Source organism: Ixodes scapularis, unplaced genomic scaffold, assembly GCF_016920785.2.
Source record: "Ixodes scapularis isolate PalLabHiFi unplaced genomic scaffold, ASM1692078v2 PGA_scaffold3__209_contigs__length_174095766, whole genome shotgun sequence".
Classification (NCBI taxonomy): domain Eukaryota; kingdom Metazoa; phylum Arthropoda; class Arachnida; order Ixodida; family Ixodidae; genus Ixodes; species Ixodes scapularis.
Window position 1 is genome coordinate 158,313,140 of NW_024609868.1, and position 13,695 is coordinate 158,326,834.

Consider the following 13,695-nt stretch of genomic DNA (forward strand, 5'->3'; position numbering starts at 1 on the left):
GTTACTGCAAGTTTACTGATACATAAGTAATGCTTTGTAGGACAGCACGCTATTATCTAGCTTAAAAAAAGAAAATGTCCGTTTCTTTCTGTTTTTTTAGGCGTAGCTTTTATTTGGTCGCACCAATTTTTTAGTTAAGCATGAGAGATGAGTTAACTATAATGCCATGGGCAAATACTCAAATCGAGTTTTCTCATAAAACATAATTATTTGCAAGAAAGGAATACCTCGTTCCTTCGAGAGACAAAGCACTTCACAACATCGTTAACTACTTTGCGCACGGCATATGTTGTGATTTGAGATTCGCACCACGACGCACCTCACCTGTGTGTTTTTGCGATGTCCTAATTAAAGCAACATCTCAATGTGTTATTTTTTTAAACTTTATATAAACCTCATTCACAACCTAGTGGACGATCTAAGATAATGTTGATCTTCATACTGTTTTTCCAAGTACCCCACAGTGTTCAAGGCCTTCATCTTACATCAGGTAGCGTCATCCCTCGCTTGTCACCCTAACCTAAGGCTAAGAGTAAATAAATTTGTGTTTATATGGTTGTCATTCCAGGTGTGTGGAACGATTAATTGTTTTAACAAACCAGAATTGTTTATGTGTAAAATATTTCAGGACGACACGATACTTTAAAAGAGGAAATAAGCTTATCGATATTATTTGCATTGGAATACGGTGCTTTGCAATTTGACATTGTGAGTCACGAGTATCTATTACGCCTTTTCAGCGGCTTTCTTCTGACGTATAACTTGATGAGAGAACGCGTCAACGGATTTGTTGGAGGATGCATTGTCGTTGTCCGGCGGTGGATTAGGTAAGAGCTGCAAAAATGCTTAAGGTATAGGGGCCACGGTGTCCATGGTGTAAACGTTTTTTACTGTAATATATACTGTGTGAGACTGAGATATCCAAATTACTTATATATGCAAATTTTTATAAATTGTAGAATTACGCCGCTTAAAATTGGCTCCGAGGGCAGAGACAACAATGAGTATAAATAGTTGCTCGTGCGTGAGACACACTACGCATCAAAGGGATCCTTAGGGTAGTCGCTATTCTGTTTTGCTCTTCTATCCCCTATAGTGGTTACTGAAAATACCATTGCAGAGCATTTTTTTTATTGATGAAAGAAGTAGATCGCGACAATATAATTAGGTGGTATGAGGAGAGCAATTCGTCTGCTTTTTGCGCAAGGGTCGCGACTGTGTCAGAACGGTAAGCTCTTATTGGCTGATTGAAAACAATAGTCGATAGGCGTTTAGGCATCTAGCATTGAGGTCTACCCACTATTTGTTTCAAATAGCTGTTAAGAGCTCGGCGTTGTTATGAGGTTAACACAACTCCTTTGCAAGAAGCAGACGACTTGCCCTCCGCATTGTTCGAAACAAGTTTTGTATTAAGTTAATTTTTTTATTAAGTTTCGTAAATATGTCTGATATCCCTTCTAGTCCTTTCATTGATGGCCCTGAATACTTAATTAGCGTTTCGTAGCTACCATTATTATCGTTACTACAGTGGCTTCTTGTTGTAATATCTAAAAGAAGGAAAGAGCGCTTTCTAAAAAAAAAACTGGAACGGCCATTTAAAAACAGTCAAAATAATAATTATTCGCTCAACATTGAAGGTTATCTGTTCTATAACCAAGAAACCATTTCGGTGCATCTTCCTTGTTTTGAATGTGTTCGTTTATTGTGACGAACCTGCTTAATTCTATTACGTTTAAAGAATATTTAGTAGATAATGTTAAAAACATAAATTTAGATAACGGTGCCATGAGAATGGATAAATCTCAGAATAAGTTTCAAACTTCCTACGCAACATATTGCCACGCGCGTCGGCGAGCGACCCACCGCGCTTGACTCTCGTTCGGAAAGTCTAGGTTCGATTCCAGTCAGAGGAATGTTCTTTTATTTATTCTTTCAACTTCGCGCTCTCGTGAATTCGAGAACATTCTCGTCTGATCGAGTTCCCAATGTTGTAGTCGCCGATCGTTCAAGGCGGATTGTGGCGATCTGCGGTCAGTCTCGCCCCAGCGTTCGATCCTGCTGTTACGCCGACTTCGACGCCCGCGACGCTCTGTTGTAATGTTCTGTTACCTTTTGGTTTGGGCACAAGTTCGCCTCAATAAACGTTTCAGTTTCCTCAGTTTTTCCTCGTTTGTCACCTCGTCATTCGGGACACTTTGGTGGAGTTGCGTGGTGACGGATGTCCGTGCAGAGTACCCCTACGAGGGCCCGCAGCGCAAGTCCCATTCCAAGCCCGTCGAGAAGACCGCACTACGAGGAACGTGAAATTCGGGTAGCTTCCGCATCGAGGGACAGGCTCCTGAATTGGGTTTGCTGCCGGACAAGCCCAAACCGAAGAAAACGGCAATGGCCAAACACCCGCAGACCCTGGCAGCTTCTAGCGTCGTTTACCTGCCCGTCGCGCCGCGGACGGCTGCTCCGTTCTACGGCGAGCGATGCGAAGACGTCAAAGACTGGATTGACCAGTATGAACGCGTTGCCCACCCCAAAGGCTGGACCAACAATCAGCGCCTCCGCAACGTCTATTTTTCGCTGGAGGGGGCCGCCAAGCACTGGTGGGAAGATCATGATTTCTCTTCGACGTCGTGGGACATTTTCAGGACCGATCTGATTAATCAACCACCATCGCAGAGGAGAGCCGAAGACCTACTGCGAACTAGAACCCAGGGCCCCAACGAGAGCATCACCGGCTTCGTGGAGGGCGTTCTGCGCCTGAGCGCCCGCGTCAACCCTCGGGCTACAGAAGAGAAGAAGCTACGAATCCTCATGCGGGGTGTGAGAGACATCTTCGGTGGCCTAGCCCGGAGCCCTCCGACAACTGTCGAAGATTTTGTCGCCGAGGCAACGAAAATCGAGCGTGCCCCGCAAGCCAGAACCATCCACTACCAGCGACTACCCCGACTCGCTGTCCTTGGGGCGTCTAGCGGTGACCTTTGCTCCAGTATCCCAAGCATTCGCAAGATTATTCGCGACATCACCCGGGAAGAGCTCCGAAAGCTGCTACCCGCCGCTGACCGACCAGTTTCGTTTTCAAACACAGAGGCCGTGCGGGATGAAGTTCAAAGAGCCATTCAACCAGAGGCTCCCGACGTCGCGGCAGCTTCCGAGGAACACACGTTGACTTACGCCACAGTGGCCCGACAGCGACCGCCTCCTCCTCGCACCTATGTCGCGCCGCCCCGATGGCAGTCTCCTGCGCCGCACCACGACCGACGCCACGACGACCAGGCTCAGTAGGCCTGCCAGGAGCCCCGCGCACCCCAGAAGACCGAAGTATGGCGGACGCCCGACCGACGCCCTTTGTGCTTCCACCGCAGGGAAGCCGACCACAGCTACCGCCGATGCCCATACCGACGACTCGGGCTGTGCAGGTTCTACCCGAACGACCCGCACCCCCGTTATGGTAAACGCTGTCGGGAGATCGACAAGTATCTGCGACGACCTCAGTCCCCCGAGCCTGTGTCCCGCCATTAGTTCCGGTCGCTGTCGCCGCGACGTCCATCTTCGCCGATGCACCCTCCCCGACGGCAAAGCCTGTCGCCCCTCGGTCCTCGCCGGGGAAACTAACTGCGGCGACGCCGGGAGGTGGCGTTGCCGAAGACGACTTAAATAAAGAGGCTCCAAGAATGACCGGAGCGGTCCCACCCTCCCGACGCTACACATCACAATGACGCTCCTGCATCGGTGTCCAACAACCTTAACGTTGTTATCGACGGCTACGACGCACTGGCACTCGTGGACACCGGAGCAGACTATTCACTCTTTAGTGAGAGGCTCTCTCGCAAACTACAAAAAGTGACGACGCCGTGGGATGGACCTCAAATACAAACCGCCGGAGGGCACCTTATCACACCAGTCGGAAGATGCACAGCTCGCGTCGATATCCACTGTGAGACGTGTCCTGTGAAGTTCGTCGTCCTGCAAGACTGTGCGAGGGACGTTATCCTCGGAATAGATTTTCTCTGCGAGCATGGCGCCGTCTTCAACCTCAAGGCAAACCAGTTGACGCTGCGAAAGCCTGTTCCGACTTCCTTGCAGAACAACAACACGTCAACCGCGATCCGAGTTATCGCTGACCATGTAAACCTGCCACCGCGGTCGAGTGTTTTCGTCACGGCCATAACCGACGCAGCCATGCGCGGAAAAACCCTTCTAGAAAGCAGAGTCCAACTGCTCATTCAAAACGAAATTGGCGTCGCACGAGGCGTGAGGGATCTCCACAAAGGACGTAACACTGTTTTTGTCACAAACTTGCGACAGGAGCCGGAGCACCTAACAAAGGGCACCACCGTGGACCACGTCGAGAGTTTCAGACGCCGCCCGTGCTCACCGAAATATCCGAGGAAACCTCATCGTCACAGCAGAAGAGCACGTCACCGGTGCAGTTCGACTTCAACTCCGGCCTCCCAGCTCCCAAGCGCAGGCAACTAGTTGACCTTCTCGCCGAATCCAGTAACTGCATTGCCACGTCGTCGAAAGTTCGTCAAACACCAATGGCGAAACATTGCATTATTATCGACGACCACGCGCTCCCTGACCACCGGTCGCCGTATCAAGTCGCCTTAAAGGAAAGGAAGGTGATTTAGGATCAAGTTCAGGTAATGCTCAACGACGGCATCATTCAACCCTCAAGACGTCCGTGAGTGTCCCCAGTTGTCCTTGTAAAAAAGAAGGAAGGGACGCTGAGGTTCTGCGTGGACTGTCATCCACTCAACGCGCTGGCTAAGAGGAATGTCTATTCGCTCCCCCGCGTCACCGATCCGTTAGACCGTCTTCGCCACTCCCGATATTTTTCCGTCGGTGGGCGTGTAGAGGGGTTACTGGCAGATTGAAGTCGACGAACGGCGACCGCGAGAAAAATGCCTTCTTCACCCCCAACGGACTGTACGAATTCAAAGTGATGCCGTTCGGAATTTGTACAGCACCAGCCATCGTCCGGCGTGTCATCGGCATCGTGCTGGACGGCCTGAAATGGCAGAGCTGCCGCGTCTACCTGGACGATGTCGTGCTATTTTCACGCGATTTCGACGTACACCTTAGACAACTTCGAGTCGTGCTTCATGCCATCAAGACCGCCGGCCTGTCACCCAAGCCAACAAAGTATCGGTTCAGCTATGGTGAACTAAAGTTCCTTTGCAACGTTGTAAAGAACAAAGGTGTTCTCTTTGACCCCGGGAAGACTCGTGCCGTAGATTTGTTTAAGCCGACCTCTGACAAGAAGAGCGTGACAATTCTCGGACTCTGTGCGTACTACAGACGGTTTATTCGGGACCTCGCCAAGCTGTCCGCACCGCTGACGCACCTCACGAAGGACGCCGTAATGTTTCAATGGACAGAACAACACAAGCGGTCATTCGATGAGCTCGAACGAAGACACCAGACGCCCCCGATTCTTGTCCATTGCGACCAGTTTGCTAAAACAGAGATCCACGCGGACGCCAGTAACACCGGACTTGGCGCGGTACTAGTCCAAATGCAAGACGGGGCAGAACGAGTCATCGCATACGTGAGTCTGATGCTGTCTAGGGCAGAGAGGAACTCCTCAACGACTCAAAAGGAGTGTCTTGCTGTCGTCTGGGCAATAACAAAGTTCCGCCCATGTTAGTATGGAAGTCCGTTTCGCGCGGTCACGGATCACCACGCTTTTTTCTGGCTCGCGAATCTGAAGGAACCCCCAAACGCCTCACCCGCTGGAGCCTACGACTGCGGGAGTTCGACATGACCGTGGTGTACAAGTCCGGTCGGAAGCACAATGACGCCGACTGCCTGTCAAGAGCCCCAGTCGAGGCCGCTCCTGCCTGCATCAAAGACGACGACGATGAGAGTTACCTCGGCGCTCTGGATGTCAGTGACATGGCAGCACTCCAACGTGACAACCCTGAACTGCGAGCGCTCATTGAGCACCTAGAGGGACGAGCGAGTGCGGTTCCCCGTGCTTTCTTGCGAATCCCGCCTACTTTTTTCATACGGCAAGGGTTGCTGTACAAAGAGAACTTCGTGCATAATCACACGTCATGGCTGTTGGGTATTCCTTCCAGTCTCAAGAAGAAATCCTCGAAGGATGCCATGACGACCTAACGGCCGGACAGCTTAGGTACAGCAGGAGGCTCGCCAGGATTCGTGAAAAGTACTACTGGCCAAAGCTACCGAAGACCGTTCAAATCTAAATTCGATTATGCCACGAGTGTTAGCGAAGCAAGAAACTGCCGACAAAGCCGTCAGGACTTCTGCATCCGATCTCTCCCCAATCCACGCCGTTCCAGCAGGTCGGAATGGATTTACTTGACCAATTCCCGCCGTCAAAGTCAGGAAACCGCTGGACAATCGTCGCCACAGATTATCTCACACGGTACACCGAGACGAAAGCCATTCGATCAGGTACGGCTGTTGAAGTCGCCAAGTTTTTCATCGAGTCCATTGTTCTCCGGCACGGCGCCTCCGAAGTCCTCATTTCAGACTGTGGATCATCGTTCATGACCCAGTAGACGCAAGAGATCCTTCGTCTCAGTGGCACCGGTCATCGTCGAACCACTGCGCACCATCCGCAGACAAATAAACTAACAGGGCGGGTGAACAAAACTGTCGCCGACGTCATCGCCATGTATGTCGACGTAGAGCAAAAGATATGGGACGAGGTGGTTAGCCTACGTCACGTTTGCTTACAACACGGCGGTGCAAGAGACCACAAGACTAACCCCTTTTCAGCCGGTGCATGACACAAAAGTAACGACAATGCTCGACTCAATGCTACCCCACGACCTAGGTGACGATAGGATCCCCGACGCCCAGGTGGTTGCTCAACGAGCCGAGGAAGTTCCCCAGTTCGCCCGACTTCGAATTCAAGATCAACAACGTGTCGATGCAGCCCGGTACAACCTTCACCGGATCGACGTTCGCTTCAAGCCTGGAGACCGTGTGTGGGTTTGCAAACCGACACGACGACTCGATCTAACCGAGAAACTCCTGAAGCGCTACTTCGGACCCTACAAAGTGCTTCGTCGACTCGGCGATTTGAACTACGAGGTGATGCCGGACGGAATACGGACTTCACCACGCCGCCCTTCACGAGCGGAAGTCGCCCACATCGTGCGCCTCAAGCCGTACTACGCGCGATATGACTGTGAACTGTGATCTTGTGCAACTTTTGATGGTATTGTGTTTTGCCAGCTTCCGTATTTTCCTATTCATTTATTTTTGTTGCTTTTTTTTTTGTTGCCTTCCACGTGGCATCAAGGCGACGCCTTTTTAAATTGGGGAGAATGCCAAACGCGTCGGCGAGCGACCGCGTGCGTGACCGAGTGGTTACCGTGCTTGACTCTCGCGCGGAATGTCTAGGTTCGAGTTCAGTCAGTGGAATGTTCTTTTATTTATTCCTTCAACTTGGCGTTCTCGTGAGTTTGACAATATTCTCTTCTGATCGAGTTCCGAATGTTCTAATCGCCGAACGTTCTGTGCCGATTGTTCCAGAAGCCAATGCGCGTACATAAATGCCCCCGGGTGGCAATCTCCGGTCAGTTTCGGCCCGGCGTTTGATCCTGCAGTTACGCCGGCTTCGACGCCGGCGACGCTCTGTTGTAATCTTCTGTTTCCTTGTGGTTTTGGGCACAAGTTCACCCCCATTAAACGTTTCAGTTTCTTCAGTTATTTCTTGTTTGTCACCTTGTCATTCGTGACAATATATACTCTCGATCAATATGCAACGGAAGTCTGCTTTATCTAATCCAGAAGGAGCTCCATGCTAGAGTCGCTGTATTCTTCTTTCCGCAGGAGCACAGTGCCAATCTTCTTCGTTATTATGTGCACGTTCCTGTTGCCCCTCTTCATCAATGGACCCAGCGCAAAAGAGATTTTTGGCAATTTTTATACGGAGTTTAGAAACCAGTACTGGGCGCTTCTGCTTCAGATTCGGAACTTCACGAAGGACCTCCACATCGTAAGTGATATCCTGGAATACATAATAAAAGAGTAGATTGTCTAGGGGCATACACAGACCTAAAACATATATTAGGAATACAATTTTATTATTAAAAGTAAGGCACGCTGATCTATGAACATTTGATGAACATCAACACAAACTTAAATTTTTTTTAAATATAAAGTAGGTTTACTATGCGTGTGGCATCCTCCCGCGTACACATAATCACGCCGCTTTAAACCAACATCTAGTGTTCACGTTCTTCCTTAATGAAACTAACTTCGCACCAAAAGATAATGGGAAAGCAAATCATCGGACCCCAATTACGAAATCAGTGCATAAAGACATAGTAAAACTCTGCTGGAGACGATTAAATTTACAAAATCCAAGTGGTCAGCAGCCTGCAAGATTCAGCTTTGCTGGGAAGCTGAAAAGAACAAAACAATGCTCTAATTTCGAGTTATTTCTGTTTGACATCGCGAGGACTGAGACACTACACTTGTTAGTGGGATAAAAGCCGAAGCTATGAGCACGATCATGTCGCCCTGAACGACGCTTGTACAGCACGAGCGTGTGTGCTCAACAGCCATGCTGAAAGCCCGGAGTAGTGAATTGAAGCTTCTGTTACACAAGCACTAAAAGTGAAACGCCGTATATGAGGCGAAGGAGGGGGTGGAGGGGACGAAAAAACACCCCAGATGCACATAACCAACTTTGATGAGGATCGGCGGATCATAATTGTTTGAAAAGGAAAGGGACACAGAAAGTTTGACTTGAATGCAATCATATTTAACCGAAATATATGATGCTGACCGTGCTAAAATACTTTAATTGTGCATTGAAATAAGACACGTGACATGCGTGGTTTTCAATGCGTAAGACACATGAGCACCATATACTGGGATGTATGCATTCACACTTAATGCAGTTCTTGTGTACTTATTGTGTTTTTATTACAGGGGATGTACGGCCACCTTTGGTACATGTCCACCGATTTTCAGCTCTTCGTGGTGACGGTGTTCATCATTCAGCTTCTCAAGAAGTAAGTAGATACTACAATGGCTATTCATGTGCCCTACGCTGTTTCCCCACACTGTATATACAGGTGTTTTTCAGTGATTGAGGATATTAGTGTGTTAAGAGATAGTTTCGATGACCCCGATAATGTCACTGGATATGCCACCAAAGCCTTTGCACAGGCATTGCATTTTAATTGATCATCTTTATCGAAAATATCAGAACAGCACTTTAATACTCTATATATAAAAATGTGAGCATATCAAAATAATCCTTTGTGAATTTATTGATCGTGGAGGCCCCATATAAAAAGCTAGGACTTTGGTTTGGGCTAGTTCGTTGTACATAGATAAATGTGCTGTTTGTCTGGGTCCATTCATGTACATTATGGCTGCACTTGAAAGATAGTTGAAATATAATGGATATGCACATTATTTTGTATTTGTTCTGTATTATTTGTGCACATTTGAAATACGCGCGTAAGGTGTTCAACATATATTATAAACGTTAATCAAAAGAGATTTTAGATATACCAAAAATCTAATTCCTTCCACCTCAAGATGCCATTTGTGTGTTAAAATCCGGCTACACAATTTTTTTTTATTTTGTTAGTAAATGGTGTTCTTGTGGTATTTGAGGGTACTACCACATACATTTCACAATTCCACATTAGAAACAAACACAAACACAAACACCATGACGCAATGAACACCTGAATCACAGTCCCATTGTCTGCTCGAGAGCCTTATATAGCCTGCATATTCAAGGTAATCATTTGGCCGGTGACCACCTCTGCACTTATTGAGGTTTTAAGTATTGGATCTTCTCCTCGGGAGTCTGTCAAAAAGGAAACAGTCTTTTCAAGTTCGTGGACGAGATCTCTTACTAAAAGCATTGGTGCAACTAATAATAATTCGGCGCAGTGGCTAAAACAATACCCACAGAAACGGCTAGTAGGAGAAATGTTATTGCTTCTCTGCATAGCACAACTCAGGACGAAGCGAGTCAAGGCAGTTTCTTCACTTTAAAATAGTTATTTTGCTCTTCTTTACTAGTTGACTATTAATATGGCCATTAACGTCACTATATTAAAGTTACTCAGATCACGTACAGTGGTGAGTATATACATTCAGTGAACTAACAATACGCAAACACAACCACGCCAAACATATCTGCTCATAGCACTGCTGAAGCTTTCCAGCATCAGCAAGTGTTGTGATTGTAGTCTCCGAGCCCTGTTTGTGATTGGTGTGCAAGAAACTCATCAGGTGTGTTCTTGATATAAAAAGGAAACAATAACATATACTGGGATAATTTATCAGTGCGATGCTGCACAGCTCAATTGACAAACTAATCAAATGTTGTATTTAGGCACTTCAGTGTACTCCACATCTGCTTGAAGTGAACTTCGGATAGGCGAGCTTTTCAATACTTCGGTAGTTTAAGTCAAACTACCAAAGTATTGTAGTCAAAGCATACTTGGGTAACACAACAGCATTTACGATTTCCAGGACTTTTAAGAGCATTCTGCACGTATTTTGATAGCTGCATTTTTATTAGGGTTGGAGTATATTTTGCATAAAATAAAAAAAAATATTTTAAGTAATCTATGTGAAAGGTTTTTGGTGTCTACTAATTTCGAATTTACATATTTCAAAACGCATGAAAGGAACTTCAAATGTAGTTTGAGTAAAGGTATTTTAAAAAGATTTTCAGAAGTGTATTTTAGTACTAAGTAAAAAAAAAGGAAGTGTACATTTTCGGTCTAGTTTTTGTGTACTTATATTTATCAACTGTACTTCAAATACACTCAAATTCTAATCTGGTATATTTTAAACGTTTTAGTTTTCGCTAAGTGAAACCTCGCCACCCCGAACCTTAGCATGCTGGCTCTACCTTTCGGTCAGAATGGCCTTCTCCAAAGAGGGACCATTTGTGCCGACCAGGTAGCGCGACCAGCGCTGCCAGCTTGGGCGCCGAAGTGCTCGAGGGACAGCGCGTGCTGAGGCGGGATTGTGCGCGTTTCAGAATATATTCATTCTTGGCTGGGCAAACCGTCGTCTCCGTCTGATTATTCTTTGTCCCCAAAACACTCTCACAATATATTTTTGTCGCGTTATGAAGGACGGGTTGTTGCTGCTCCGTGTCGTTTCGGGAATGCGCATGTCTTAGCTCTTTATGGTGCGATGATTTTGTTAACCAGTAGATCTTGGCAATGATGATTGTTAATGATGGTTCATATTTTGGTATTAAAGTAAGTAGCTTCTTGTTTCGGTAAGCCACATTCGCTAATTGTAACCTTTTTATTTGTACGAATCTCTTGTTAATATACTAATGTTATATGTAATTTTAATACTTGTTTTTTCGTGTTTTCTGCACTGACACATATTGTATTAGGATCGTCAGATTACATTCGGAGGACAGAATTATAGTATTTTTAAATATGCAAACAAAATAAATGGGCACAGAAGGGTAGGGACAGGTAGGCAATCTTTCATGGAAGACAGAAATGATATTGCGTAATGCTTAGACACACCCCCATTTTTCCCCTCAGTTTCGGTATGGGAAATACTGGACAATATAACGTCATTATTCACTATCGCAAGAAAACATTACATTCTGAAAAGTGCTAGAGCCTATTGTATACCACCGGTAGCAAATATTTTTAAAAAAATGTGCCAAATAAGATTGATTCAAAGAAAAATAATAAGGAGTAGATTTCAGGTAAACACTATTCAAATGATAACTTTGTATTCATACACTGAAGTCCATCACGGTCGGCGGCGTCATCTCGAAGGAACAATAATTGCATTTCAAATTGCAATTTTAATCCATTCTTAACCTTTGGCGAATTGACGCGTTTAGTAATTCAACCATTTTGTGCTTCCAAGGGCGATGTAGTGCTAGATATTTAATTATAACGTTTTAGACGGAGCCCAGTGTGCTTCCTATGCACTTCAATATTTTAGTTATTGCACAGAATTAGTCAATCAAATAGTTTCAAAAGGGTTTTGCATGATGTCTGTGACCTACCTTTCCGCTGTGCACATTTATGAACGGATATAAGGGAGCTACACTGAACAACGAGACAAGTAATCAATCAATATAAAATACCATAGAGCTCAAATAAAACTGTTTAATGTGTGACCAAATAACAAAAACTGCGTTTTATAAATTAATACTTTATCGACTTTGTCATTTTACATAATTATTTGCCACACTATTTTTGGTTAAAGACACTCACTGGAAGGCGCTTGATGAGTGGATCTTGCTCGAAACCAGTTCGAGACAAAATGTATCACTTAGGTATTTTATATCCACGAGAGAATATTAATAGGTACTACATTTAAACTTTTTCTTCATTACAAGGTAGCTAGTATGGCTCAAGTCCCGTTATCAAGGCTTGAATTACTATGGTCTTTAGTTGTGTGTAGTCTTAGAAACGTAAGCGTTTTATATATGTTATTAAACAAACTTTACCTTTCTAGGAGACTGTGGAGTGCCGTCACCACGTTCAGTGTGCTGTCATTGATCGCCTGCACCATATCCATGTGGGAGGTACATAACACAGTGTACACCCCATTCCCCCTTCCTATGGCAGATAATTTCACGTAAGCATTATATTTCTTCGTAGATATAAGTATTGTTCTAACAAAAGGATTATTCCCTATAGTGGCTTGAGGATGCCAAGGCGCACAGTTGGCAAGCAGTAAGGAGGCCTACACGAATTCTCTAACCAAAGTAACGCGGAAGAATGTGCCTCAACATAGGCGGCAGATCCGTTCCGGTGTGAGGCTGCCGTGCTTTACGCCGTTCCGGGCAATAGCGTTAAGCTCTTTTGGACTACAGTTATGTGATTAACAAATATTATGCTTCCGCTTTCACATAAGCCAAAGCGCAGCCGACGCCTTAAGATAATAGAGGCCTGTAAAGTTTATATTCGTCTTATCTCGTCTCGTGACGTGAAGTCTCTCGTTGTCTTCGGGTCTGTGCTGACGTCGTTGTCGCCGATTGCCAGTCAATGGTATCTTCTCTTGGGTTTGAGTGATGTCGGGAAAGTAGGCTTTTAGGGTTGAATAACTTGGTTTATTATGCAGGTATTATACACAAAAATTACAACATAGTTAAAGTTCGGTAGTTCTCAAAACTCGATGGCCTCTGCCTTTTAACTGTCTAAGTGACACCTCTGCACTTTACTCGATTTTTCCGCATCGCTCTCGATGGGGCTTTCATCTCAACTCCTCCTGCATCGCTCTCGATGCGTCTCCTCTGAAATCTCTTAGTTGACTCTTCCTTCTCAACTCTCCTGCTCCCAACATAGCTACACTCATCTCTCTCTCTCTTTCACTCTCTCCCTCTGACACACATTCTCGTCTCCGTGGTACGGCTACACAAATCCCGACAAGCAAAATAATAAATGAGTTCAGTTGGCGCTATCCAAAACAAAACGGCCCTCCGCCACCGACTCTGTAAACATTCCAATCATTGACCCCTACAAAAGCACGCACAAGTCCTTAATATACCTTTCGTGTCCACAATAGCCGATTCCCTGTAAAACCACGAAAGGTCGGCAACACGGGATTGGACGTGCCATCAACGGCATAAAGCACGTACAAAAATCAGTACACATTCCGAACGAAGCTGTCAAGAGCAGCTAAAATAATAAAAAACACCTCCGTACATGGAGAAGATATGCGGAGCTCTATATAAACGGGTGTAAGGTT

At 45.9% G+C, this 13,695-nt stretch overlaps 1 protein-coding gene across 1 annotated transcript in view; it reads left to right on the top strand.

Annotated features, from left to right (window-relative positions):
• Positions 1-13,695, top strand: part of LOC8028829 (nose resistant to fluoxetine protein 6) — a 138,525-nt gene that overhangs the window by 107,624 nt on the left and 17,206 nt on the right. The window contains exons 8-11 of the mRNA XM_040211128.3: positions 741-827; positions 7,807-7,972; positions 8,914-8,996; positions 12,460-12,582. Of these exons, the coding sequence (XP_040067062.2) occupies positions 741-827; positions 7,807-7,972; positions 8,914-8,996; positions 12,460-12,582 (459 nt within the window). The remainder of the gene's footprint in view (positions 1-740; positions 828-7,806; positions 7,973-8,913; positions 8,997-12,459; positions 12,583-13,695) is intronic.